Here is a 25,847-nt window from a genome sequence, read left to right on the forward strand (position 1 = left end):
TCCGTTCGTGGAATCGAACGGGTTACCTTGTCAGGAGAAGAATTAGCAAAACAAAGGGAATATATCTGTTTCGCCATCAAGACCTTGGATGCATTTTTCTCAGGCGAGTTGGTTGAAGAGTCAGCAGTGAGTGTTTATAACTATGATAGTTTAAAATTGCCTCTGATTGGTGTCAGGAACAGATTTCTGACAATCATTTTACTCCTGCACTTTCTGTTGATGCTTTACCCAAACGTCGGCCCCACTGGTCCAGTCGCATGCATCGATTGTTACCTTGGCATAATCACGAGGCAAATGATGGCGGTGCCGTGGAGAACGTTTGAACGTATCAACCAACCCAAGCTAGTACAGCGCCTTAGGTATAGGATATACACCTCGAATCGGCATATGATAGAGAATTGCAGAGACAACGAAAATATTGGGTGTACAGTGGATAGCAGCGCGTAAGAGACGAACTTGTGCGAGCGAAGACGTCCGTCAAGTAAGCCACGTATGCTGGCGCAAATCCATAGCTCAGAGTCAGAACAGCAGCCTTGGCCTTAAACGACACAGGTCGAATGGGAGCGGTAAGTAGCGAGACGAAGGATATCGGTGAGCTGCAACGCCGCGTACTATCAGTTCCCTCTCCTTTACCGTATTGAAGGTCCTCAGGTGCCGTTCAATGACGGGGTTACTCAGAAGGACAAGAATCCCCATCTACGATAAAATCTGTCAAGAGTCGCGTTGGTCAAAGACAATTAGGTATTTACAGGATAGATATAGTACATAGAAGCATAAACAAATCAAGAAACCAAAATTGTGTAAACAAAGTCCCAAAAGAGTGAAAAACGAACGAACGAATGTAGAATTAAGATGCTAGGATTGGTGTGAACTACAGTTAGATCCAACGAAATGATGGTATGCTGAAAATGTGAAGAGATATATAGTCCGTTGCAGCCCCAGAGTGTCAAAAAGTGAGAAATAAATTAAGATGCAATGTAGAATGTTCATCTCAGTCCAAGTTCAGACGCACCAGCCAGGTCAATAAACCTCGTCACCCGCCTCATAGATTTTATCGCCGCGTAATCATCCACGTCGTCCTCGTGCCTCGCGTGTCGCTCACACAACATCCGTCCATCCACTTCCCAGTACTCCTCCAGCTTCTCATGACATCCCGAATGTTCGCATAAAAGATGTTCAGGATGATACCGGTCTCCTGCATGCGAGACCGCACACGGTCCCTCGATGGGCTGGCCGCACGTAGCAGCAGCACATAGGGAGTCATTGGCTTCATGATAGTGATAAGCGCATAATGGTCGACCGTCAAATACGTAGAACGTTTTGTCGGGAAATGATTTCTAAAGGCAAGGAAATATTAAACCAACGGCGCGACATGAACGCGGAAGAAACGTACGTGGCATATATGGCAATTAAAACAGTCCTTGTGATACTTTCCTTTAAGCTGACCGTCAGAAGACGATACTGCTTGTTTTTCTATAGGTAAATTACAACGCCGACACTAGGAGAAAACAAGTAATGAGTTACTCGTTCAGTTGAAGAGGGGGGCACTTACTTTGGGTAAATACATATTCTTCCAGCACTGCTCGCAAAGCACACCTCCGGTATCAACTTGTACCCACCTCCCATCCTCGATTTTCTTATCACAGCGCACACAAATCCGAACTTTCTTGGCCGGTCGCTCTATGCCACGCAGCGCTTCCTTCCCTTTCCTCACCCTCTCCAAATCCGATGATCGTTCTTTCTCCGTCCTCGCGCGCGCCGGCAGCTTCACAGGTTTATTCTCTGGGCTGCTCACCACCTGCATCGTATTACTCCGATACGGTATTGGCACCGTCGAGGTTCTCGCGTCACTACCATCCTCTTTCTTGAAATATGTCTGTTTCCCCGTGGACTTGCTCTTGGACAACGACGATCGTGCATCATCCAAAGCAACGTCCTCCAATAGTGTCTCCATCGCCCTTTCCAGTTTACCGGTAGTAAGACCAGAAGATGATTGCGCGATGATCCCCAATCCGGTTCCAGAGGACACCGAGGTGCTGCGAGAGTACGCGCTACGGCTACCACTGCTACTCCCACTGGCGCTCCGTCCACTACGCGAGGGCGGCCCACCGAGCCGTCCATAATTGCTCGGCGGTGTTTGAGAAAGCCCAAGTGCCTGAGCGATAAGAGAGGAATTGCTCCTATCCCTCCCTATCCCAGCAGCGGCATCGGCATCGGAGACAGACGACACAGAGCCGGAGCTCTTCTGATGTGCTGGAGATGGCTGTTTAGTTGAACGGCCATGATCCGATGCTGACGGAAAACGAATGTGACTTTGTTGGCTGGTCTGAGAGGTAGAACGTAGGATGGAGGTGGTTAGGGGAAGAGGAGGAGGGGGGTTGGCTTTCGTTTTAGTGTTGATATCGGTGTCTCGATCATCTTCTTCATAATCTGTCGAGTCAGCGTAGGCTAAGCCATATTCTGATCCGGAACTGGGGGATGTGGGGATATGGTCATCACGCCGTGAAGCGGTCGTGCTTCGGCTGACAGAACGTGCAGGCGTGTGGCTCCGGGAAGCAGAGGAAGAGGTTCTGGAGCGGGTATGAGATGTCGCCGTTGATGGAGTATTAGGGATAGGGATAGAGTTTGTATCAATGGGTGTAACAGATTTACGCAATTTATCGGGGAAGGGGAGACGTATGCCAAGCGGTGATACTGGACTGGCATCGCTATCATTAAGAGCAGTGGGTGAAGGCGGCTTGGAAGAAAGAATAGGGGAATGGAATTGGGATAGTGGTGAAACAGGACCAGGAGATGTCGAGGAATATCCGGATGGAGATAAAGGAGGAGTGGCGTTCGCTGTGTAGCACGATGAGGAAAGAAGAAACACAATAAAGAGGATTGAACATACAACTTAAAGCGGCAGCAATGTCCAGAAACTGAGGAGCATTATCACGACGACTCTCGCGTGGAGGTTGAGACGAGAGAAAGACTGCCGCGTGAGCTGCAGCTGCAAAACCACGACGGCCAACACCAGCCATGCCCGCTTCTCCGCCGATTTTGGTGTCAATTTGAGGCACGACGTACGGAGCTACAGGCTGCGGTGATACAGATTTAGGCGATGACTGCGGCTGGGGTGAAGGGGAATCCCGAGTGGAGATGAACGAAGGGCGGGCAGTACTTGGTGATGAGCTACTGGAGCTACTGGAGACGGTACGCGTGCGAAAGTCGGATGAAGGCGTCCTAGAACGTAACGGGGACGCGGTAGACGGCACATAGAGGTCACGTCTAGCTGCTGGAGACGCCGTGTCGCGTCTGTCCGGGCCAGGGCGGGCCAAAGGACTGGACCTGCTTGGAGTAGACGATGGCCCAGAGGTCGTACGTACGCGTATGTGATCACTAGCGGTTGATGGTGTAGGGCGATGTTGTGGTGGAGGTGTAGGACGCTGTGGCGCTGAGCGACTTGTAGGACGCTGCTGAGTTGGAGGAGAAGGGCGGGAAGGCGACAAAGGTATATTGTTAGGTTTAGGCGATGATACCAGGTTCTGTAGCCGCTGAGACAAGCCTGAGGTGACTGACGGTACAGGCGACGCTGGCTTCGGCACTGGCGGTAATGGTGGCGGTTTTGTGCATATATGCTCACCTAGTTCTGCTAGTGGGACCGGCTGGTGGCAGTTTGAGCATTTCACTGTGGGCAGTAGTTGGGATATGCGACCTGGTGGATTCGCCGGCGTCGGTGTGAGCAGCGAGGCCATCATGACGGGATGGTCCGCAGTACAGGGAGGGCAATATTAGAAGGTACGGCCAGCGCTGATGGTGGTGGTAGTGAAAAAGGAATGGTATGCAATCAGGTTGGCGAATAATAGAATAGCAGGCAAGTCCAAGAATAAGTTAGGGCAAGGTAAGGCGAAGGAAACGAAACGAGGCAGGACTGTAGGAACCAAGGCGGCGAGCAACCACGGTGGACCAAATTGAAACCAAGGTTGACCCAAGGTGATGGTAAGAAGCCAGTCCGCCAATCCGGCAACTTACCGGCCTCCGTCATATTCGAATATTCAATATTATCTCCTGACCTAGAATTCTATTTTCTTCCCTAATTCACCTATTTCTTCTCAGCTGCCGCTATGCCAACTCTCAACGCCTTACCTCGTCTCCAACAATCTGTATAGCAATTTTTCTATCAACCTAACCATCATTTTTTTTTATCCATCATCCATCATTCAATAACCGCACTGTCGCTCGTTTCCGGCGTGCTGATCCTTTTCTGTCTTCCTTCTTCTGTGTCGTTTTCTGCGGTATCATGCGGCATCCTACCTGGCTAACAGCTTGCTAGACATCTTGCTTGGCTTCTTCACTAGTGTTCTCTCTCCCTAAATTGAAACTTTCAGTTTAATGCTCCCGCGAACATGAGCTGCTTTCTCACATGTGTCCAATATTCGGTGATGGAAGATGCACCTGCCTCAGTGCCTGTAACCTCACCTGCTTTCCATCACTTGTGTTGTCAGCATGCATCCCGATGATGCATCAACAATTTCCCGGTCGTCGCCGTCGACCAGCCTCAAAGCTGTATCATCCCAAGGCAACCTCCCCTCGAACTTCGTGAACGTGAAAGGAGCGCGCAGCGCGTCCTCTTTTCCAAATCAAATGCTGTCGAGTTTCAGGTACGGAACTTACCGTGCACGCAGTTATCATGCCTTATTATGGTTGGCAGGCTCCACAAAGCTCCACAATGATGACGAGAAAAATTTGCTCGACATCTTCCACATGTTTGAATGTGAACCTTATCGTGGCCTTCGAAGTGATCAAAAAAACGAGCTCAGCACTATCGCGTCAATACACGAGAGCTAGGGCGTAATATGAGGTCAATCCTCTCCCTCTTAGTCGCTGCATCTTCTAGCGTCGGTCCCACTTCCGAAATGCAAATACATACTACTTGTGCGGTCCTGGGATCAGTAACGTCCCTTGTGTTCCCCTGATGTACGGATCTACGTCATCAACGTATTACATGTCAAGGAAACCACTTATTTCATCACCAATCTAGACCTCTCATCGATAATCTACAGTCAACTCTGTAATAACCCATACCCCTCCATTCCCACTCGGCGCTACGGGTTTAGACGGAGGTCGGGGATTTGAGGGGAATTCGCATTTTGGGACAGACAATCCTATGGGTTATGGGAATGTATAGCCTTGGGTTGACTACAGTGAACATCCTCAAACTTCGATGGCCAAAGAAGAAAATACGCGGAAAAACAGTTGCGCCTGCTCCCAGGGGCTATATATCATTCTTTCTGATGCACCAGGATACACCCTAAATGAGTCGTCAGGTGTCGGTAGCGACCGTGAACCTGGTGAACGTGCACAGTATCTTCTGATCCCTAGATATGTGTCCTACTCGACGGATCACGGAACCGAACGACAAGGATTCAAAATCAGATGGCAGCACTAGGCATCTTGGTCAGTATACCATGGCCAATATACGAGTTGAACCACCAGAGCCTAGCCGGATGAACGCCCTTGGTTCGGAACGTGCATTGGTGGAGTCGAACTTGAAGCTTGACCGCACAACCATTTCTGTAATTGCACCATGCTTCTCTCGGACCACCACCGTCGAATTTCTGTTTTTCCTTTTTCCGCCTCCTAAAAACACGTGTGCTATTTGGGATGTGCACCGTATCCATACGGGATACAGGTATGTACCATGAGTCCCAGTGACGACCCAAAATACGTCTGAGTACAGTTCGAAGAAGCAGGAGACTATAACTTGGCATCGATATTATTAATGTATGTACGGATTTAATGGAAGACAATCATACTCATATTTTGACAACAGGTATTTATCGTCGAAAATCTGTCCAGTGGTAATGATACGGATATGGCTTCAGCCGTACTTCGCACAGTGGGTGACATTTTTTTGTTCACTCTACGGCTGTATCGTTACGGTCATATCTGCAATGGTACAGTGCATATCCCTAACATGTATTCTGTTCACCAAGCTTGGCTGGCAGCTGATCTTTGGAATGCCTTTTCGGCGTACGCTCTTGCTAATGTCTCGGAACATTCGTCCGCCAACCCACACCTGGGTTCCCTTACGCCGTTTCGCAACCATCGCATTAATGAAATATTCTCCGTTTCTGCGTCACGAGTCTCTTCATCGCTCCTCCTCCTCTTCGCTATTCCGAGCTTTGATCATTTAATTTTTGGAAGATGTTCTTCTTGATAGCATAACATACTCGAGCCTCGGCAAAACGCTTTTGCGTGTGCCTTCGATATCTCGCACCTCAGTCACCTCCCTTTCGTGTGTCAAGCCTGGCACTTTCCTCTGGTATGCACTGGGTTATGCCTATACACCGCCTCGCTCAGCATTCATCCCGCTTCATGTTTCATAGAGGTACCCTGAATAGCATCGCCTTTCACCCTCTACTACATGTCGACTTAGTTCCTTCCGGAATCCGGTATGTATCCAAACTCTCGAGACACTTCAAGGTTCCTGCCACGATAATAGGCACAGCGTGGGTCTGTGATACGGATATGGCTTCAGCCGTTCTTCGTACTGTGGATGGCGTTTTTGTGCACTCTACGGCCGTATCACTACGGCCATACCTCCTCTTCAACTCTATTCTGGCCTTTGGTTAATTCTTGGAAGGTGTTCTTCTCGATAGCACAACATTCTCGAGCCTCGGCAGAAGGATTTTGCATGTTCATTCGATCTCACACACTTCCGCTACCTCCCTTTCGTGTGTGTGTGAAGCACCGCTTTGTTAGCTTCTCGCTGCCCCGCATCTGCATATTTGCCCTACTCTGTGTTTCAGAGGATAATTCCTCTGGCATTCACTGGGTTATTTATGCGTATATATCGCCACGGTCAGCATCCATCCCGTCCTATTCTTTCCATAGCTTCATGTTTTGTAGAGGTACCTTGAATGTCATTTGCTTTCACCCTAGTAAGTGTTGAGATAAGCGGTAATTCTCCAGCCGCTCACCCGGATATAGCAGGGAACCCTCGCAAACAGGCGAGGGTCATCGTCGTTCGTCTACCTATTTATCTACATGCCGTGTACACTAATAGAAGCAATATGATGTAATAAGGAAAGCCGAGGAGGAGAACAGATGAACGGTGCTTCCTACTGAAGATCCCGACGTCGACTGCACCATGATGCGCGACACTTGACATTCCAACAGTAAGTGCTTCGTTCCTATATTTTTATTTTGTATCTTAGTTCCTCGGTATGGATCCAAACCCACGTTTCCGCCACGGTAATAATCACAGCGTGGGTCTCTGATGCTATGAAATGGCCTTAGTAGCACTGGCTATTTCCATTTTAAAGCCGCTTGCCACTGCAACGACTACTATATTTCTTCTATATAGCCTGTCGTTGAAGAAGAAATGTGATGATGCATTACTTAGGACATCTGGTATTACGTGCGCCCCTTCCTTTCTTCGATGCCGCAACAGACCCTTGACCTAATATCAGCTCATACTATATACATCCACTTTTCGCGTCAATTGCTACTCGAATAATAAATATGACTCTACCCGAGCAGAGGCGAGGCCGTCAGCGTCAACCATAATGCGGCGTCGTTATCAAAGAACAGAAACACGATAAGATATCTCACATCAATAGACCTCCAGATACCCAATGACCTGTGTTCTGCAACAGCTGAGAGCTCTTGGCCTTCCTTTGCCATTCCTCTACACCCCCTGACGTAGCATCGAGCCAGGTCCGGCCCAACCGCCTCTTCAAAGTTCATCGATATCGACTCCACACAATCCCGCCACTTTTAGCCCCCATCAAAAGGATCACATGTAATTCCTCTCCAGATCCTCGCGTGCATCAATTGTGGTCCATATTCTGTATGATGACGTGCTCCGCGGAACTGTATTAATTTGAAGGTGCTGCAGGTTGTATTCGTACCACTATGAGCATCAAAGACCGCCCGGTCGACGACAAGGACCTTAATGTCGAGGAGACATTGACCTATCACGGGACGGAGAGCCTCTATTCCGATGACCAGACTCATCGGAAACTCAAGGTGTGTTTGTTCCGTTCTTGTTTTTTTTTCTTGTACTGATTCTTTCTGCAGAGTAGGCACATTCAGCTCATTGGTATTGGGGGTGAGTTGTCATACTCTACACGCAACCACTGCCTAACTCTTCTATTGAAAGGAACCATCGGAACGGCACTCTTCGTCCAAATTGGCGCATCTTTGACCAAAGGAGGACCTAGTATCGCTCTTTTCAATCCGTGTCGCGTAGAAATCACTTAATTTCCACCTAGCTAGTTTGTTTCTTGCCTTTACGATATGGTCAACATTTATTCTCGCCGTCAACAACTGTCTCTGTGAGTATCCGAGTTCCCCCCAGCCTAAGCCCCCACTCACCCCACCTCCCCTCCACCTCCCCAGCTGAGATGGTCACCTGGATTCCCATCTCTTCCCCATTTGTATGTAACTGTTACCATGCTCTATCTCAAATCTAATTCCAATTCTGTTGCTTCAGGTGCGATTCGCCGACCGTTTTGTAGACCCAGCCCTTGGCTTCACCGCCGCCATCAACTTTTTCGTCTTCGAAGCAGCACTGGTCCCATTCGAGATCGTCGCTTTCAACGTCGTATTACAATTTTGGACGGACAAGATCCCTGTTGCTGCTGTTATCGCTTTTGTGATCGTATGCTATGCGTACGTTACAATACGTTCCCCATTTAGCGATCATTGACGGGATAGCGATAACAGTTTTCTGAATGTTTTCGCTGTAAAATGGTATGGAGGTCAGAATTTTCCGTCTATTCTCCATTTCGCATTATCTAATTACCTGCTCAAGAGTCTGAGTTTTGGTTAGCATTTGGCAAGGTTCTCCTTGCTCTAGGCTTGATATCATTCACATTCATTACCATGGTGGGCGGTAATCCATTACACGACGCGTATGGATTCCGCTATTGGAATCGTCCGTCTTCACATTTGCCCATACCGTCCACTCGCTCACCAGGAAATCTCCAGCGTCCAACGTGTCAGGAGCACCATTCGCAGAATTCATCCAGACAGGGGATCTCGGGCGCTTTATGGGCTTCCTCGCGTGTCTTATCCAGGCATCTTTCACTATCGCAGGTACGCCCTCTTTCTCCCTCTTTCTTTCTTCGCCTGCTTATCTCCCCTGCGTCAGGTCCGGATTACGTTTCAATGACCGCAGGCGAGGCGGAATTTCCGCGCAAGAACCTCCCTCGAGCGTACAAGAGCGTATTCTATCGCCTGACCACCTTTTTCGTCCTTGGATCTCTGTGCATTGGGATCGTGGTACCTTACAATGACACGAATCTATTGAAAGCACTCTCTGATGCCAAGCCAGGGGCGGGGTCCTCGCCCTATGTTATTGCGATGCAACGCATGGGGATCCCAGTCCTCCCTCACTTTGTCAACGCGCTGGTCATGACGTCCATCTTCTCAGCGGGGAACAGTTATGTGTATTGCGCTAGTAGGACGCTGTTTGGCTTGGCACTCGAAGGCAAGGCTTTGAAGATCTTTGCTAGGTGCACGAGATCTGGTGTGCCCATCTATTCCGTCGCTTTGACGCTAGCGATAGCTCTCTTGGGTAAGCGAATCTCTTGTTTAGAATGACATAACGCTGGGTTCTGACAGGTTCTGGTAGCCTTTTTACAGGTCTCAACTAATGCAGCTGTGGTTCTTAATTGGTAGGTTATATGATTATCCATTTCTTGTCCACTGTTTCGAATTCTTCGCCAAGGTTTGTGAGCCTTGTGACAGCCTCGCAGTTGTTGAACTTTGCCTGCATCTCGTTCACATATATCCGATTTTACAACGTGGGTCAAAGCATTCGTTTTACGTGTTCGGGGTGCTCAACATAGTGGTTTGTAGGCGCTCAAGGCCCAGGGCATTGACCGCTCGACGTTGCCTCACAAAAGTTTCTGGCAACCTTTCTGCGCGTATGCGACACTTTTTGCTTATTCCACCGTATCTCAGCAGTCTTACAGATACTATGCACTCTTTGGTACCGTGGTTATGGCCTTCGTTGGTGGCTATACCGTGTTTCTTAAGGGCAGATGGGACGTGCCCACCTTCCTCTTCTCCTATGCAATGATTGGAATCTGCCCCGTCCTGTTTGTAGCATGGAAGGTGTATCACCGAACGCCAGTTCGTACATTTTCTTTGTATTACGTTCGGCCACTGATATTCTTCTTCCAGTGGCGGAGACTTACCGAAGTCACTTTCTTCGAGTTAGAGCGAGCCCAGATAGACCGCTACGAGGAGAACTTCGTAGAAGAAACTTCTTCAAATCGTTTCCTTGGATTCTGGAACTGGATTAATTCATGACCAAGCGCTAACACTAGCTTCTCCAATCAAGCGTAGAAAATTGACGTATAATTTGGTTTTCATAATATATGGTACACATCCATGATCTATGCCTGGGCTGCCACAGGAGGGTCTGCTGAACTAAGCCCTTCAACACGCGTCTCGTATCCGTATCCGCCACCAGGAGCACCAGGTACATCGCCTGGGCCATCGTAGTGCATCTTGGATATATCGTAGTTGCCTGTAGGGTTTGCTTATAGTCAGGAAACGTATCTTGCCACAGTGAGATAGGCACACACCAATGAATATCCATCCATCTTCTTTGACGTGGTAGAGATTACAGGTGTTTCCAGAGAAAGCATCTCGATGACCAGCAGCGTAGATGCTACGCCTACCGAGTTCTTGTGCCTCTGCATCCGTCAAGTCCCAGCGATAGCCTTGATCTAGTACACCGTACGCAAACGTACTACCAGATCCTACCGAAAACAGGTCGCCCTTCAGGCGGGTACCATCAGAGTCGACATAGAACACAGCTGGACCCTAGATAATACCATGAGAATGCAAAGCGTTGGAGTTTTATTCCAAGAACGTACCGTCTTATCCCACCCACAAATCATCGTTCCCTGTATATGATGATATGTTAGAAACCGAAGGAAGAACGAGCATCACAGTGCATACCATACTCAACCCCATACCCTTATAGCTGTAGACAAGGTTGCTTAGATATTTGCTTGCTGCAGACACGGATATGCGCTCCCGGTTTCGAAGCTCGTGAAGTCGACAGTGCATTCCAAGGTATGTTTCCCAGTATTGACAGTCGGCTGCAAATAGCTCTAAACCAAGCTCATGGCATATACACTGACGGCATACCTGCACCACCAGCCATCGTCCCAAGAAGATAAGGGTTGATTTCAATCACCTTTTTCACAGTTCCCGAAGCTTGGATATCCAATTAGACCCAAGCAGAGATTAAGATGCTTATGCTCACCAACGTAGCTGCCTGCGGTAGCACGGGAATCAACTGCGACGATGACACCTCCTTGGAACCTGAAAGCAAGCGTTGTTGTTCCATGAGAGATCTTGATTTTGCAAGTGGGGGTCGGCATGGTCATCAGTGTGTAGCCTTAGAAAGGCCGCTGGCTAGTAATGTGATTGTCAATACACTTGTTCATATACACCAACGCATCCTGCTCACATCCGGAATATTCGGGACACTGAAAGTGGGCACACCCTTCGCTAGGCTACCAAAGCCGGCCTCGGAACCCCACGCAGCATCGGAAAAACTCGTCCTCATCTACATCCTTCTGCGCCCTTCGCAGCTCCACCAGAGCGCCTGTTGTCGAGAAACGGTCTGCAAATGTGTTCATGACGGTGAGATGAGAAGACGTATGCTAAATCCAATGGTGACGCGGCCGTGTTGTTTGGATGTTTGCTTGGTCTAAGGGCCGGAGGCAAATACAAAGCCAGTCTAACGGGCCGGATATCCGAACCAGTTATACTTTTTCCCCCCCGCGTGGAACCGGAAATGATGGTTGGTGCATCCAAAGATTCGTTTATATTCTCCGTGATAGAAATTGAAACAGTGAGCCCCGAAAGAGCCAAGTTGCCATATTTCAATCGATACCGTGATGGCCAAGTGATGGCCGATCTTCCATGGAAGGATACCATACAGTCCTCCTCTTGCTTTCTTTCCTTTCTCTCTTCACCTTCCTTCCTCCTTTCTTTGTTTCTTTCCGTCGCTCCTAGTTGAGCGACGCGTAGCCTGGAGCTTGGTTCGAAAGGAATGCCTTTCATTCGGTGCCGCACTTTTTTGGGGTGCCTACCACTTGCGTCGGGGGTCTGGCTACTCTCCCTGGTGGGATTGATGTTGGGAGCGTCTGGGGCTGCGGGTAGTTGGATGGAAATCAATCTTATGGGTATGATGTTGCTAAATGTTGAACACTCTTTCTGATGCCCCTGTGCAGCGTCACATCCACTACCACTCCAGGACGAGATCGCACAATTCGTTCAAGCCATTGTCTTCTCCTTGCTAGGTCTTTTCTCCATCCTTGGGTACGCATTGAATTACAGAATCCACTAAAAGCTGTGATCTAATTGTAACGTCAGGTTCGCCGAGGGCATCTCACAGAATCGCACCTTCGCCTTCATCTACTGCAAGCTTATAGCAATTCACTACGTGACAACCATCGCGGCTTTTGCGTTCACATTATACTCAACGTTCAGACATGTTGATTCGTTGACTGTCGCGTCCTGCATACAAGGTGACCTCGATGAGTTCGCTATTCAGTTCTGTAGCAAGGGTTGGTCCTTCGTGAAAGGGCTCCCAATCATCTGGTATATTGTCATTCTATTGGTTCAGGCTTGTATGTGTGATTTCTAAACCGCGCCCCCCCCGCTTATACTTGATCTCAGATGCCTATATCCTCGCGATAAATCTTGCGGAGAAGTTGGATATCGATGATATATCTCGCATATCAAAGCATTTCACATTCATGTCCTCCGATGGACTCTCTTTCCATTCCAAGGACGTGGAGTATGGTATGTCCGACCTGCCCGGTGCGACTTTCGTAGGCGGCGGTAGACATGGCTGATTGCCTAGGTCAGTATTATCAGGAATGTTACTCATTTGTCTGTACTGAGTCGTTGGGTAGGTACAATCCCTCCATATTAGTGCTCGTCTGGGATATATCGACGCAGGTACTTGTCAACGTAATTCTTGGGAACCCCTTCTTTTACCGCATCTGTGATGCCTTTGTTCATTCGCCCGATATACTCGTCCTTTGGTATACTATCCAACACCCTCTCTGTATCCACATATACGAGGCAATTTATCATCGTATTGTCCTTGTTATCTGTCCCGAGAATCATCACGGGAAGGATCTTCTTCTGATAACTCGTGGGAATGCCTTCGTAGAGATCCAGGACTTTCTCATCCACCCCATTGATCTTATACAAAAGGCCGTAAACATCATCTCCAGTTTTGGACGGGACAATGTTGGCATAACCACGCCCGTTAATGATCCAACGCCTGAGAGAGATGAGATGAATGGCAATCAGGACAGTACCGTCTGTAAGAACTCCATACCACTCTTTGAGCAACCCAACGCCCAAGAAGTTATTTTCGGGGCAGCGAAGGTTCATCTGCTCTCTCCAGAGATTGCTACCATATGCAAAATAGACCGTTGCGGCTTCAGTCATCTTTGAAGCTTGCAAACTGTCGAGTGCCCAGGAATGGTTTGTGACTGTTGCAAATAGACGAGTCTATCCAGGGCCCTACCATATGACCACGGGGACGCTACCATCAGAATTTCGTTTGACAATCACATAATATTCCAATCCAAAGTACAGTATCCACAAGCACAATAAGAGGCCCTGTGTATTACGAAGAATATATCGAAACTGCCTACAAAACAGGATTGTTGACCTCCACCCATCGAAAGGATCAATGATAAGTCTAATAAAATACACGACACGAAGAGGGAAAGTAATTTATGTCATTATAAAAAACAAACAGACACGCCGACCAAAAGAGTACGAAAGAAAGGGATATACTAACTGTACAGAAACCCGAGAAAGTGCGAAAAAAAAATTAATAACTACCTTGTGTTGCCCCCACAGGTTGTGCGGCTGCCATCGTTGGCGTCGAGGGTAGACGAGGTGGAGATTGGGTAAGTGAAATCGAAGGTACGGGCGAAGGGCTGCCATGCCGAGCATGAGGTGACAACATATTCCGGGGCAAACCCATCCTCGTCCCATTCGCAGACGGCGTACGAACTGGCGTAGCCTGTGCTAAATTTGGCGAGAGCGACCCATTGATCATTGTGACGTCCAGTCCATTAGCTATGGACGTCGGCCGTAACATCGGAGAACCATTGACTCCGTGCGACCACTGCATCGGTTGGCGCACGGCCGGAAGCTTCATGTTACTGATATTGGCGGAATTGTAGTTCACGTTCGGCTGTACAACGTGCATGTATGGACCAGGAATAGGACGCACACCATTGATCTGGACAGCCGTCATATCTTGGTTACCAGGAGCTGCAAATACTGATTTAAGATTTTGCATCTGTTGCGCGCTCAGTCCAGTCTGGACATTCATGTACTGCGAATGATTTGAAAGAGGAGTTCCTTGGAAGCCATTGATATGGTACCCGGGATGTAAGATATGAAAGGGCTCCTGGGACTTGGTAAAATTTCCTTGGCCATTAACATTAACCTCTTGCACATGAGACATGACTTCCTGCGAATGCGGAGACGGGGAGGATTGCGGAATAGCTGCTGCACCGTTTGGTATGGAATATCCAGATTCGATCTTCACAGCGTCAAGATGCGGCATATTGATAGCAGCACGAGCAACACCATTTGTGGCACTGAGAGGAGGAGAAAGTTGTAGGGCGGAAGATGGAGAAGATAACGGGGGTGAGGCACTGTGCATCCCGTTAGGAATCACCGATCCTGTGCGCATACTGCTAGAAGAGATACGCAGGTGACTTAGACCAGCACTCGACATCTTCACCTGTTGCTGCGCGGATATGGGAGTACCGTTAGGCATGGGCATTGCCGTGCCGTGCTGTGCGGCGGCAACGGCTTGTGCTTGCTGAGCAGCATGGGAGATCATTGGCTGTGGTCCGGGTCTGGGACCCATGTCACGTCTAACGATAGGGTTGGCGTGACCTAGCTTGAAGGGGATGACAACCTCTTTGCGACCGTCAGAGTTGTACTTGGTTATGGAGGGATCCGTCAAAAGATTCTGATCTACATCAGCCAAGAGGTGAATAGAATGCCGGATATATCTAAGAAAACGGTAAGCCCGAGCATAGAAAATATGCGATCATAAATATTCACTTGAGATTGTAGTCGTCGACGAGATGCCGATCTTGCTCATCAGGACTTGAAATACCAATCGATGGTGCGTCATCGGAGTCGAATCGCCAACGTTCCTGCAATCGCTTCATCTGCTCATTGTTGTCTACATCGATATCCATAGCATCCAGGTTGGTAGGGCTTCCCCGCCGAGGTACCAATCCAATGAGGGTATTTCCTCGATCTAGATGCATACGACCGCCCCGTCCATAACGTAGACGAACAGGTCTCGGCTGCCGCAGTTGTGTCGAATTAGCGTTTGACTCGGGAAGAGTTGACGATGACGCTGCCGGCCACTTGGGAGCATCGGAAGGTCCCACATGTTTGAAGACTCGAGAAGGAAAGGATACAAATGGCGGAACGTAGGAATTCTGGGTTAATGATTAACAATGGCCAAGGAAAAAAGGAAGCAAACAGTTACATCGATACTGTCCTCCCATTGATAATCTTTTTCCTTTCGCTTCTGCAAGGCGTTCTCGACTTTCGCGTGTATTGCGGCAAATCTGTCTTTGGGACGAATAGACGGCTCCGTACGAATGGGGGGTGAGGGTATAACAACCTCCGGCTTGACTGGTAAGCGTGTACGGCTAGAGAAAGAGATCAGTTTGTTTAGTGAAAAGAAATTGCGATCTAATACTGACAGGTCTAGTCGCTTTGCAGGAGGTTCTTTATCGACTAGGAGTTCCTCATTCGACACGTCGCCATCAAGGGATGGATTTCTACGTTTAAGATCGACGATTGCAATGCGGCGTTGCCAAACGTTCAATCCAAGCCGCCCTAACTCGCATTTGGTATACTCCCGTTTGACGATATTCTTCGCGATTTCCAAGGGTTCAGAAAGCTGTTTGTTCAAAGCAGTCAACTTGTCAGAGGAATTCGCTTGCGAAGCACGAGTTTTGCGGACGGCCTTTACTTCTCGCCGACGGAAGCAGATGTAGGATTCGTTCAGAGTATCCGTCTCATCACCCTAAAATGATTGTGTGAAAAGAAGAGTCGAAAAGATACATCGAACATACATTGAGCTGTGGTATAATTCGCTGACCACCTCGTTCAATTCTGCGCTCCCTCCAATACGGATATATCAAGCGGGCCATACGAAGCAACTGGGGGGGAGGAGGAATGCCCCGAGGAACGGCAAATTTGGCGAACAAGGAAGCCGGAAGGGGGTTCGCGAAGGTATCGTGATAGTTCGAGAACTCCGGAAAGGTCATCCCCTCTTTGAGACTCTGCATATGACTCGTTAGTGAGCTGACGATATAATATAAGCATTTCTTGCGTACATGATGCAGGTACTCCGTTTCCTCATGCGTAATCAACTCGAACAATCCCATCACCAACTCAAAATGGTCCTCTCCGACATGGACTGGAGTCGTAGTGTCAGGTTCTTTGCCCTTACTCTTGGCGCTTCGTGCCGACGTCCTAGTACCCGCTGAAAGTGATGCTTGGGTGCTAGTTCCTTCGCCTCTGGCTTCCTCATTGTTCTTGTCCAGCCATTCTTTGTCCCGCTCATCCATATAATAGGTGCATCCATGAGCAAGTCCCATTTGACACTTCTCTTCGACAGTTTCCGAAGAAAACACATACGAGGCGGGATCCCTCCATTTATTAGAAGGATATAGTGTCTCGTAATTATCGACGATTCCAGTGGAGTCGGGGGTCGGAATATATGCGACGGAAGTAATCTTATCAGACGCACCCCGAGTGGCCCGCACAGAAGACTGGTGGCGCAGTGCCGCCTCACTGAGGACTTGCTGTAAGTGGTGTTCCTAAAACAGCATGATTGGTCAGCAATTCCACGGAACGCACTGCCACCCTCCGATGGCGGCGTGGAAATCTCTGATTGGCTGACGGCGAGCACTCACATTCGCATCCTCCTGGTCGACACCTGCAACGCTCTGAAGCATACGGTTCTTCTCATCGTCCTCATCAGGGATAATCGGATCGGCCTCGACATTTCCAATGTGGACTCGGAGGCGGCTCTTGTTCGTAATCCGGTTGCGATTCCTGAGCGTGGATGGCACCGGTGGTTGAGGACGGGGCATGTCATGGAGAGTGCTAGGTCGAGTACGTTGGAATCAGAAGGTAGTATGGGCAAAATCCACACAATAATACTTGAGGTCGTCGGCGATGTCAATGCCCACGCCCTCGTCGTCGTGAGGCGTTGTCGGATTTCCGAACTGGGTGGGTTCGGCTCGGCGCATTCGGCACAGAAAATTCTTATCTTACACAAACAATGACGTCACATGAGATGCTGCGCCTTCATATTTGGCTTAAAATTTGTAAAGTATTCAGAGCTGACGAGGCGTTGAGAACCTTAGGAAGAAGATGGAATGGAGGGTAAACATACCTTGAAAGTCCACTACAAAAAGTAATCTTTTACAACTCTAGATATGAATCGATGGTTAGCTTTGTTTATCTCCGATCGGTGTCAATGGAAGCGTACAACTGTTTTCAAGTCAGAAAGATGGGCGATGGGACGATACGGTGAAAAGCAACATACTGCATGTGTTCAGAGACTATGATATACCGTCAAGGCATAAGCGACAGTCTCCAAAGATGTCTCCAATCAGCAAAAAGTGATAATAAACACCAAGAAAAATGCTGGAAGCCCCCGGTATATTTTGGGCGTGATGACATCGCGGAGGACCCGGGGTGGGTTTATTCGATGGGAAGCATATCGAACATTAAGAATCAGGTACTCGTACCCGTGCCGAGCCTGTGAAAAAAGTCGCACTGTACAAACAGGACGAGGAAAACATGGAAAAAACAGGGAAACCCGCGCATATTCGCTCAGTAGAAGGGCAGCCACGTCTGCGCCTAGGCAATTGCGTACATCGGGCCAGGTCGCGCTAGATCCGTAATCGTCGTCAGGAGGCCTTTGGATGAATGAACCTGGTGTAGCTAGCAAAGACCACAGGCAGAAGAAGGTATAAGAGAGAAGTGCATGGTGCACATAGAGCCTGAGAACCCTGAGTCATCGCGAAAGTCATCTGCGGCGTTCAGTCGGAACAATCGTCCAGTATAAAGGACAGTAAGACAATCATCTGAGTGACCAGTTGCACGGACAGAAACGATATAACTCATGATAGCGTAGCTCCATCGACGAAATACCGCGCGTTCTGGGACAGTGTGAGTGGTGGGCTCCCGCGTGCCACTGCAGCGATGCATAAGCCTGGGAACATCGGGAGCATGTAAGAAACAGGGAGAAGAGATAGTGAACACAATGCAGTTACCTACAACATTTTTCCGCTCTTCTAGCTCAGTGACCCCCGCCGTCGCCACGCACGAAAAACTCGATGTCCTCGGAGCGGCGTGCAAGAAAAATACCAGAAAATGATATAGTTTGCAAACATGCGAAAGTAAAAGGGTAATGAAAGTACACAAGTACATGCCAGAGCAGAACGGTGGGTACGGGCAGGCTACCTCGCCAACAGTGCATGATGCAGTCGGACGTAACATGGGTATGGGATGAGAGAGAAACCTGGAACAGGATTTGCCCTTACGCCACTGACCACGTGCGCAATTCGGCTCTAACCGGACACCTTCGTTTGTTCCTTACGGACCTTTCCACCTCCCTGTCCTTGAAATTTTATGGGTGACAGCTAGCTCGCTCGCTCTCGTGCTGTTCGAATTCTGTATACACGATTCTACTAGAACTTCAGCTTTCGATAATGCAAGAAAACTAATGTCCGTTGACCTGGGTAACGACGTACTCCTCGGACCGGCAATACCCGCAGCGCGGCGGTAACACAGCTGCGCATACGAAGGTCTCCTGTATCCAATCTGGTCAAGGCAGCTGCTGACAACGGTGATGGCAGCGGGAAGTACTGTGGGGTCACGGCAACGTCTCCAGGCCGCAAATTCCTCTGCACTCCGACTACTATATGTAAAATTTAATGGGGCGTTCATCTTTCCTGTCGTAACACGAATTAGTGGCGTTAAAGTCTTCTCTTTCAGTCCGGCATTACGCTTAAAAGTTATGCCAATTCGGTGGTGATGTCTTAATAACGGTTCATTGCCGCTCTATTGCCCTGTATGCCCGCTCATTGCTTGTTGCCTGGTCGGCGTCTTTGCGGCCTGCAACAATCTACTGTTTCGTCCTTCTTAATGCGCCACTGTTCTGAATCTCGACGGACTGAAACATTCTACGGTACGTTGTCGGACAGACTTGGCTTCAATTCATGAATGCGCCCTTATAAATGCACGTCGGGGGACGGTTAACACAACGGAGTATATCATGAGAACATCATCACGAATCAGGTTGGACTTATAACATTATATTGTCTTTTTTTATTTCAACATTTGAATGACGCTAACTATCGGTTCAAAAAAAAATCAATGGAAACCATTTCTAATGCGGCTTTCTCGGAGAACGATACGGGCTTATCACGACATAGCGGGTAAAAAGGAAGGAAACCGAAGCTCAGCAAGTTCACGGACAGCTTGGGTGCAATCACAAGGACTAGTAAGCTAAGAACGCCGAGCTACATTACGAACAACTTGCAAGGGTGAGAGAATTGCGAGAATGAGACCCTTCGGAGGACGAGCGCGAATAATCCCCATAAAATCATCGAAGCATGAGGAGCCCACACATATTCGCGCCGCGAAGACGAAGCCAAACGCAAATGCAAAAAAAATATGTCCTACTAAAGAGTAGGAAGCTAGTCTATATCTATTCATACGTGCCGTACGGTAGTATGTACCCACATGTCATACTACATTAACGTGTCACGCCCCACACACCTGAGGAAACTGGACTAAAGAGACGGGAGCAAGGAGGGTGTTTGCCTGTCAATTCCATGCTCAATGATACTCTACATCGTACGCCAACACACCCGAAGAAACTAGATTCATTGAATGGAGGGACTAGGTACAGGAACGAAGAAGGGGACCTGAGCATCAGCTTCGCCACCGCATCTTAGTAGATAGTGAGGTTAATCAAATACAGAGCCCCCTCAAAAACTCCATGTTCAAACGCGTAGTGTTGCACTTTTTTAAAAAGTCACAAAGTGCTTATCGGCAGAATCTAAAAAAAGGCGATGATCGACCGATGATTTGGCAGCAAGACCGTATATGGACATCCGGTCCAATATCAGCCTGAGAAATTTTTCAAACATCTTCAACGCGTACACCCACTTACGACCAAGGATCAATCGTGAGGTCAAACCCACCATCTTTTCACACTCCAAAGATACTCAATCGCAATGGCTGATGAACGTGGAAAAGCATGGCCTCTTGCTGATGCCGACTTGACGAACTCGGTGCGGATTCTTCATGCAATTGATGGTTTGGGGTCTAATTGATATCATGTAGATTCTTGACTTGGTTCAGCAGGCTACTGACTACAAGCAGCTTAAGAAAGGTGCCAATGAAGGTACACCTCTAGCGCTCTCGGCGAAGGGTTTTGTTCCTGACTCAGTTTCTGGCAGCAACGAAAACTCTGAATCGGGGAATTTCTGAGTTCATCGTGCTGACTGCCGACACGGAGCCCTTGGAAATTTTGCTCCATCTTCCACTCTTGTGTGAAGAAAAGGTGTGTTTGTAAAGTTTTTGTCTCGTCATGGATCTAAGGGTGTCTTTAGAACGTCCCGTATGTGTTTGTTCCGTCAAAGGCAGCCCTAGGACGTGCTTGCGGTGTCACCAGGCCCGTCATTGCTGTCAGTGTTCTCACAAATGAACAGAGGGAGCTGGTCAGTCAGATACAGACCATTAAACTTGCCATCGAAAAGCTTTTGGTGTAGATCTATTGTGTTTTTGTACGACAATAAGAGTTTGAAATTGCCCATTTTCCTTTGTCGGTCGAAGATTTTTTTTCGGCATTATAAAGAGTGTTCCCTTCGATTTACGACGCACTCACAATCCAGTCACGTCCTTCAAAACAAGCATTGCGCTGACTAAGCACCTCCACTCTCTCCCTTTCGCCAAGTTTCCGACAGCTCAGCATGTCTGGTATTTGCAGGCCACGATTAGCGGAGGAACGCAAGCAGTGGCGGAAGGACCACCCTTTCGTGTGTACCTTACCATGAACGTTCTTTTGTGCAGTGGTCGCTGACATGTGTCCAGGGATTCTTCGCCAAACCTTCGAAGGCGTCTGACGGCTCTATGAATCTCATGGAATGGGAAGTCGGGATCCCAGGGAAAGCCGGTGTACGTCGATGTCTGGATTGTAGTCGTTAGCGCGCCACTTGTTGACTCGAATAACTTTAGACTGCATGGGACGGCGGGTTGTTCAAACTAACTATGATTTTTCCCGAAGGTGCGGTTGTTTTTGCTGTTCTGTATCGCCTGCACTCATCCTCATTGCCTGGCTCAGATTATCCCTCAAAGCCACCCAAATGTCCGTAGCATACCCTTCCTTTCTGTTATCCTCTTACCTGTCACACAGGCAAATTTACGCCCCCGTTGTTCCACCCGAATGTTTATCCTTCTGGCACGGTTTGCTTGTCGATCTTAGATGAAGAAAAGTCGTGGAAACCAGCTATCACGATTAAACAGGTGCGGTCAATCCCTCGGACGTCTAGATCCATCTAATGCCTCTGTCTAGATTTTACTAGGTATCCAGGATCTTCTTGATGATCCCAATGTAAACGATCCTGCACAGAGCGAGGCATACACGATGTTCAAGTGCGTACTTGGCATAATTCCACATTTGGGTTATTGGCTGACTCGGTCTTTATTTGCAGGAACGATAAGGTGGCCTACGAGTACGTATTATCTTTCCTCGACTGCCATCCTGCTGACGTCTTCCAGGAAGAAGATCCGTCAACAAGCTAGGGAGAATATACCCAAGTAGCTTTTCATCTTTGTTAAACACTGGCCACTGGGGCCATGTGCGGTGTATTTTTGTTTCTAGTTTAATCAGTATAACAGTCTATCACTGTACTGTAACTTGTGCAAGCATTCTGTGTACAACAACGCAAGCTGCAAGGCCGACGATACCAAACTGGCAACACCTGGGCGGGCCTCGCCCGGATGGTCGAACGCGCACTAAGAGGACTTCGCTAACTAGGTTTCTGAGAAAATATCTTTCAAGGATACAATATATGTGCGTTCTTCAAAAAAAAAACATAAGAAAAAATAGGACCGTCGTCGACGTCTAATTTGGGCGGGCCGGCCTCCTATTAATGCATCACTCGTGTGACGAACGTTCCTTGCGCTTAAGCTGTCATCGTCGTCGGGAACGACGCCCTCCCTCCTTCTGCTGCCATGTACGCCTCGCACAGGGACTACGATTCGCCGCCACCGACGTCTCAATTTCGACGGCCGTGGTCTCCTGAACCTTTCGACCCGAATCCACGGACTGACCTCTATGATTCGGAAGTGAACTATTCTCGGTTCCCGACATACAACCTGTCGACACAGAGGAGGGAGCCCAGCGTAGAGGCATTGGACTTGGCAGACTATGCTGCGACGCTGCGCAGACAGCCAGATTACGACTATAATGATGATCCGCACGATTACGACTATGATTCTTCTATTCATCGGGGAGTACCCAGCCTTGTGTCTCGAGGGGAGACGCTCTCGTCCAATTCGCACAACAATGGTTCTAGATTTCGTGCATTTTCTTTACCACCACCACCACCGACACAACCTCGCATCGCAGACTCTGACCACGACATTGACACCTCCCGCTTTCCGGCCTTCACTCGACACTGGTACACCGCTCCACCGTTGAATTCTCTGCCATTTGACGAAGACCCTTACACTCTACCTCCGAAGCGAATATCACACACAGGGACACCTTTCGACCCAGGCCACACCTACAACTCTTTCCCGACACATTCTATTCATCATTCCACACAATATACTGGCTCAAATGCTCTTCCTTGGTCATCTGATCCGGATCCCCCGTCGTACCTCGACCCGTCTCTCAAAGAAGAGCGCATACGAATGCTTGAGAGGGAATTTGCGACTACCCCGAATACTGCGCAGCAGGGAGAGGAGAAACCACAGATTGGTATGGCAGACGGGAAAGGGAATCTGATTACCCAAGGGCCGAGGAAACGTACGGCAACGAGGGGTTTTCAGGTGCTGCTGTCCCTGGCTGCTGGTATCCCGGGGATATATGCTGCTGTGGTAGGTGAAATATCGTTGTCTCAGGTTTCACCCATACTAATGAGCTCTTGATCAGGCCATAAAAACGAAGGGGACACCTCCGCCAGCGGGCACACCAGCTGCGTACGCTCTTTACATTACCTCCGTCGTGACATTTCTGCTTCTCTTCGGTTTGTTCATCGTGCGTCCGTGCGTCAAGCGACCGAAGAAGGAGCAAAGTGCCCCTGGAGTTAATGGAGTGATGGTGCTACCTGTAGGCGACAATAACAAGAAAAAGAAGAAAAAGAAAGGGAAGAAGGGAGGTCCCGCGTCGCAAGATGTCCAGGTTAACCTTATCGTTGACCCGACGATGTTTCGACCACCCCAAGAGGAGGCTTCTGATTCAGAAGACGACGCTACACGGTGGGACGGGTCGACCTCCTCGTCACGCCGCAAGAAGAACGCAAAACCTGCTCGGAGGAGCGTGTTTGCTGGGCTTCATATGGAGGCTGAATGGCGGCGAGCGCGGACCTGGGCTAAGAAAGTTGCCGTGATCGACGTCTTTGGACTTATCATATGGAGTGCCGTGTTCGTGGTTGTACTGTTGGGCAAGAGGTGTCCAAGTGGTGATTACGAAGGGTGGTGCAATGCGTACAACGTATCCAGCGCTGCTGCCTGTTTGTTATGTTTGGCGTTTGGCGTAAGTGTCTTTTTCGACATCAAGGATTTGCATGCGAGTAAGGTTTCCCCGAGGACGAGATGACTTTTCATGACGTTATGTTTACGATTTTTTTGCTTGACTTATTGGTTCATTTCTTTTGGTTGTGTTTCATTGCAGACACATTTACGGACTTAATGACTACTCACGCACGCATATATATCACACTTTATTCTTAATATTATCAAGACTGTAACAAAGTTCAATTGTATTCTTACATCTACTTGGTGAAACTGGGGGAAGCGATAAATCTGACGATGATTACCACCTGTATAACGTTCAGTCCGTTGGCTGACCTCGGACAGGCCTCCGGGTACGCACTGGTACAAGATGCAGTTACGAAGGAAGCATCAATAGCAAGTAATATAAACCCCAGAACCCGAATACAAGTGATGAATAAACAAAGAGCGGACTAGACGGCATCCATCCCGATTGTCATACCAGGATTGACCTCTCTCCTATCCTCTAATACGACTCCCGTGGGATCAAGCCAGGAGTAACCTCTAGGTCTACATAGCACAGCAACAACATTTCTCCTCCACGAGCCATGCGAGAACGGATTCGGTGGTGCAGCTCCAGGGACGAGCGTCTTGTGAGCCTGATTTCGTATCTGCTCTATCGTCGTGATATTGAGCAGCAGCAAGCGCATGTGATACGTCAGCAGCGCGCCAACAGGCCAAATGACAGCGATGCTTAAACAAAAGGCCACTGCGCTTCCTGTACCCTGTCCGTGGCTCAAGGCCTTCCGGAAACTGACATCGTTACGCTGGGTGAGGAAGAAGAGATGTAGAGCTGAAGATATAATGACGACAACGAGAGTCGTGGCGGCAGCAAGAAGCAGAGTGAAGAAAGATGTATAATTGCGGCGACCGACACAGTTATTTACCCACTGGCAGTGATGATCACACCCGTCGATACAATTGTCGCATAGCTTGCAATGTGTGGATCGTGGTGGACGATATGTTCGACACGTAGGGCAATACTTGACACGTACGCTGAGGGAGGATGTGAGATGCGCTAAGAAACAGGTTTGGAGTACATACACATCCGCCCGAACTTTTAGAATTCTTGGCATTGGAGCGCGCAAGCCATCTCCACTTTCCACTTCATGGTATGGCGGGTCTTCATCCAGACCTCTAGGCAAGATGCCAGGGTCAGTGAATGCCGTTACGAGCATACTGACAATCGTTACAAGTGAGAGGTAGGCAGTTATCACCACCAACACGATACCTCCTGGACCTTCATTGTGCCACCACCAAACAGCGGTTGAACTAAAGAAGGCCCCGGAAATACCGAACACTATACATAGGGCAGCGGCGAATGCCCAAGGGGTATCGCCACTGGTCAAAAGCCGTCCATGAAAGAAAAATCGATTGCGAGAAGGGTGCTGTGCGTAACGGCGAATCGGACGGTGGGTCAGGGGGTCAGTCGCGACAATTGAGTTGAGAGGGAGCGGAGGCGGCGTTGGGTTGAAAGAAGAAGGAACTGGGCTCGGTGAAGAGACGGAAGACGATTTGGACGTCGGGCGGAATGGCGGGTGGTCGTCCTCGTCGAGTGGGTGAAGCCGTTTAAGTGGGAAAGCATCTGAGTCATACTGGTGCTCGTCTGGCTGTGACGACGACGATGACGGTCGCGAAAATGACGGACGGGACGGGCGAAAGAAGGAGGCGGAAGGGTTGATGCCTGGTAGATGAGTACGTCGGGAACCGGGCGGGGCGGTCATTGTGGACGGCAGTGGAAGCTGGCTGAGCGACGTGCGCTTCGTCGTCGACGGCGTTCCAGGCGGTGAGAACGATAAGGAGTGTGGGGACACCGGCATGATGATGATGAAAGTATAGGACGTTTCTTTGTTAAATAAAATATTTATTTATGTCCGGCTAATCAGCCCAAATTGGTAAAAGTGACGTCGAGCACTGACAGTGACGTTCAGGGGATATTATCTTTCTCG

The 25,847-nt window shown here is 48.9% G+C and overlaps 11 protein-coding genes across 11 annotated transcripts; 6 read left to right on the forward strand and 5 right to left on the reverse strand.

Moving 5' to 3' along the window:
* Nucleotides 1-841: 841 nt before the first annotated feature.
* On the reverse strand, nt 842-4,062 carry EV420DRAFT_1114308 (uncharacterized protein). The gene is made up of 4 exons (XM_060465886.1): nt 2,891-4,062; nt 1,553-2,838; nt 1,394-1,498; nt 842-1,337 (listed from the first exon to the last, which is right to left on the reverse strand). Exons 1-4 carry the CDS (start codon nt 3,735-3,737, stop codon nt 987-989), a joined length of 2,589 nt encoding a protein of 862 aa, XP_060335219.1. The 5' UTR covers nt 3,738-4,062; the 3' UTR covers nt 842-986.
* A 1,474-nt stretch (nt 4,063-5,536) lies between these two features.
* EV420DRAFT_1114331 (uncharacterized protein) lies at nt 5,537-6,357 on the forward strand. Its single transcript, XM_060465887.1, has 3 exons — nt 5,537-5,671; nt 5,733-5,763; nt 5,813-6,357. The coding sequence occupies exons 1-3, from the start codon at nt 5,644-5,646 to the stop codon at nt 6,174-6,176; spliced, it is 423 nt and encodes a 140-aa protein (XP_060335220.1). The 5' UTR covers nt 5,537-5,643; the 3' UTR covers nt 6,177-6,357.
* Nucleotides 6,358-7,404: 1,047 nt separating this feature from the next.
* On the forward strand, nt 7,405-10,605 carry EV420DRAFT_1520687 (general amino acid permease AGP2). Its single transcript, XM_060472182.1, has 15 exons — nt 7,405-8,013; nt 8,065-8,095; nt 8,147-8,206; nt 8,259-8,321; nt 8,386-8,423; nt 8,480-8,658; nt 8,713-8,747; nt 8,801-8,923; nt 8,977-9,084; nt 9,140-9,565; nt 9,623-9,665; nt 9,719-9,794; nt 9,850-9,917; nt 9,966-10,125; nt 10,177-10,605. Exons 1-15 carry the CDS (start codon nt 7,900-7,902, stop codon nt 10,303-10,305), a joined length of 1,653 nt encoding a protein of 550 aa, XP_060335221.1. The 5' UTR covers nt 7,405-7,899; the 3' UTR covers nt 10,306-10,605.
* On the reverse strand, nt 10,392-11,651 carry EV420DRAFT_1618754 (20S proteasome subunit; the record flags this gene model as incomplete). The annotated part of the gene is made up of 8 exons (XM_060475384.1): nt 10,392-10,525; nt 10,584-10,824; nt 10,878-10,907; nt 10,963-11,105; nt 11,155-11,223; nt 11,273-11,363; nt 11,480-11,578; nt 11,610-11,651. The coding sequence occupies 8 exons, from the start codon at nt 11,649-11,651 to the stop codon at nt 10,392-10,394; spliced, it is 849 nt and encodes a 282-aa protein (XP_060335222.1).
* Nucleotides 11,652-11,923: 272 nt separating this feature from the next.
* Nucleotides 11,924-12,822, forward strand: EV420DRAFT_1114608 (uncharacterized protein). The gene is made up of 4 exons (XM_060465888.1): nt 11,924-12,200; nt 12,249-12,336; nt 12,391-12,647; nt 12,732-12,822. The coding sequence occupies exons 1-4, from the start codon at nt 12,068-12,070 to the stop codon at nt 12,743-12,745; spliced, it is 492 nt and encodes a 163-aa protein (XP_060335223.1). The 5' UTR covers nt 11,924-12,067; the 3' UTR covers nt 12,746-12,822.
* Nucleotides 12,823-12,951: 129 nt separating this feature from the next.
* Nucleotides 12,952-13,482, reverse strand: EV420DRAFT_1618755 (Butirosin biosynthesis, BtrG-like protein; the record flags this gene model as incomplete). Its single annotated transcript, XM_060475385.1, has 2 exons — nt 12,952-13,312; nt 13,370-13,482. 2 exons carry the CDS (start codon nt 13,480-13,482, stop codon nt 12,952-12,954), a joined length of 474 nt encoding a protein of 157 aa, XP_060335224.1.
* Nucleotides 13,483-13,680: 198 nt separating this feature from the next.
* EV420DRAFT_1114871 (enhancer of polycomb-like-domain-containing protein) lies at nt 13,681-17,455 on the reverse strand. The gene is made up of 7 exons (XM_060465889.1): nt 17,010-17,455; nt 16,428-16,913; nt 16,164-16,373; nt 15,789-16,114; nt 15,569-15,734; nt 15,130-15,518; nt 13,681-15,077 (listed from the first exon to the last, which is right to left on the reverse strand). The coding sequence occupies exons 1-7, from the start codon at nt 17,187-17,189 to the stop codon at nt 13,874-13,876; spliced, it is 2,961 nt and encodes a 986-aa protein (XP_060335225.1). The 5' UTR covers nt 17,190-17,455; the 3' UTR covers nt 13,681-13,873.
* A 2,765-nt stretch (nt 17,456-20,220) lies between these two features.
* EV420DRAFT_1520713 (snRNP subunit) lies at nt 20,221-20,996 on the forward strand. Its single transcript, XM_060472183.1, has 4 exons — nt 20,221-20,408; nt 20,461-20,521; nt 20,577-20,680; nt 20,730-20,996. Exons 1-4 carry the CDS (start codon nt 20,352-20,354, stop codon nt 20,886-20,888), a joined length of 381 nt encoding a protein of 126 aa, XP_060335226.1. The 5' UTR covers nt 20,221-20,351; the 3' UTR covers nt 20,889-20,996.
* On the forward strand, nt 20,991-22,086 carry EV420DRAFT_1329379 (ubiquitin-conjugating enzyme/RWD-like protein). Its single transcript, XM_060468794.1, has 8 exons — nt 20,991-21,155; nt 21,211-21,294; nt 21,355-21,403; nt 21,461-21,484; nt 21,533-21,642; nt 21,692-21,771; nt 21,831-21,851; nt 21,898-22,086. Exons 1-8 carry the CDS (start codon nt 21,090-21,092, stop codon nt 21,938-21,940), a joined length of 477 nt encoding a protein of 158 aa, XP_060335227.1. The 5' UTR covers nt 20,991-21,089; the 3' UTR covers nt 21,941-22,086.
* Nucleotides 22,087-22,308: 222 nt separating this feature from the next.
* EV420DRAFT_1745372 (uncharacterized protein) lies at nt 22,309-24,103 on the forward strand. The gene is made up of 2 exons (XM_060480126.1): nt 22,309-23,223; nt 23,279-24,103. The coding sequence occupies exons 1-2, from the start codon at nt 22,354-22,356 to the stop codon at nt 23,942-23,944; spliced, it is 1,536 nt and encodes a 511-aa protein (XP_060335228.1). The 5' UTR covers nt 22,309-22,353; the 3' UTR covers nt 23,945-24,103.
* Nucleotides 24,104-24,311: 208 nt separating this feature from the next.
* Nucleotides 24,312-25,622, reverse strand: EV420DRAFT_1264017 (DHHC palmitoyltransferase-domain-containing protein; the record flags this gene model as incomplete). The annotated part of the gene is made up of 2 exons (XM_060467204.1): nt 24,312-24,894; nt 24,943-25,622. 2 exons carry the CDS (start codon nt 25,620-25,622, stop codon nt 24,312-24,314), a joined length of 1,263 nt encoding a protein of 420 aa, XP_060335229.1.
* Between the last annotated feature and the right edge of the window lie 225 nt (nt 25,623-25,847).

The sequence above is a fragment of the Desarmillaria tabescens genome (genome assembly GCF_030435595.1).
Source record: "Desarmillaria tabescens strain CCBAS 213 chromosome Unknown EV420scaffold_7, whole genome shotgun sequence".
Lineage (NCBI taxonomy): Eukaryota > Fungi > Basidiomycota > Agaricomycetes > Agaricales > Physalacriaceae > Desarmillaria > Desarmillaria tabescens.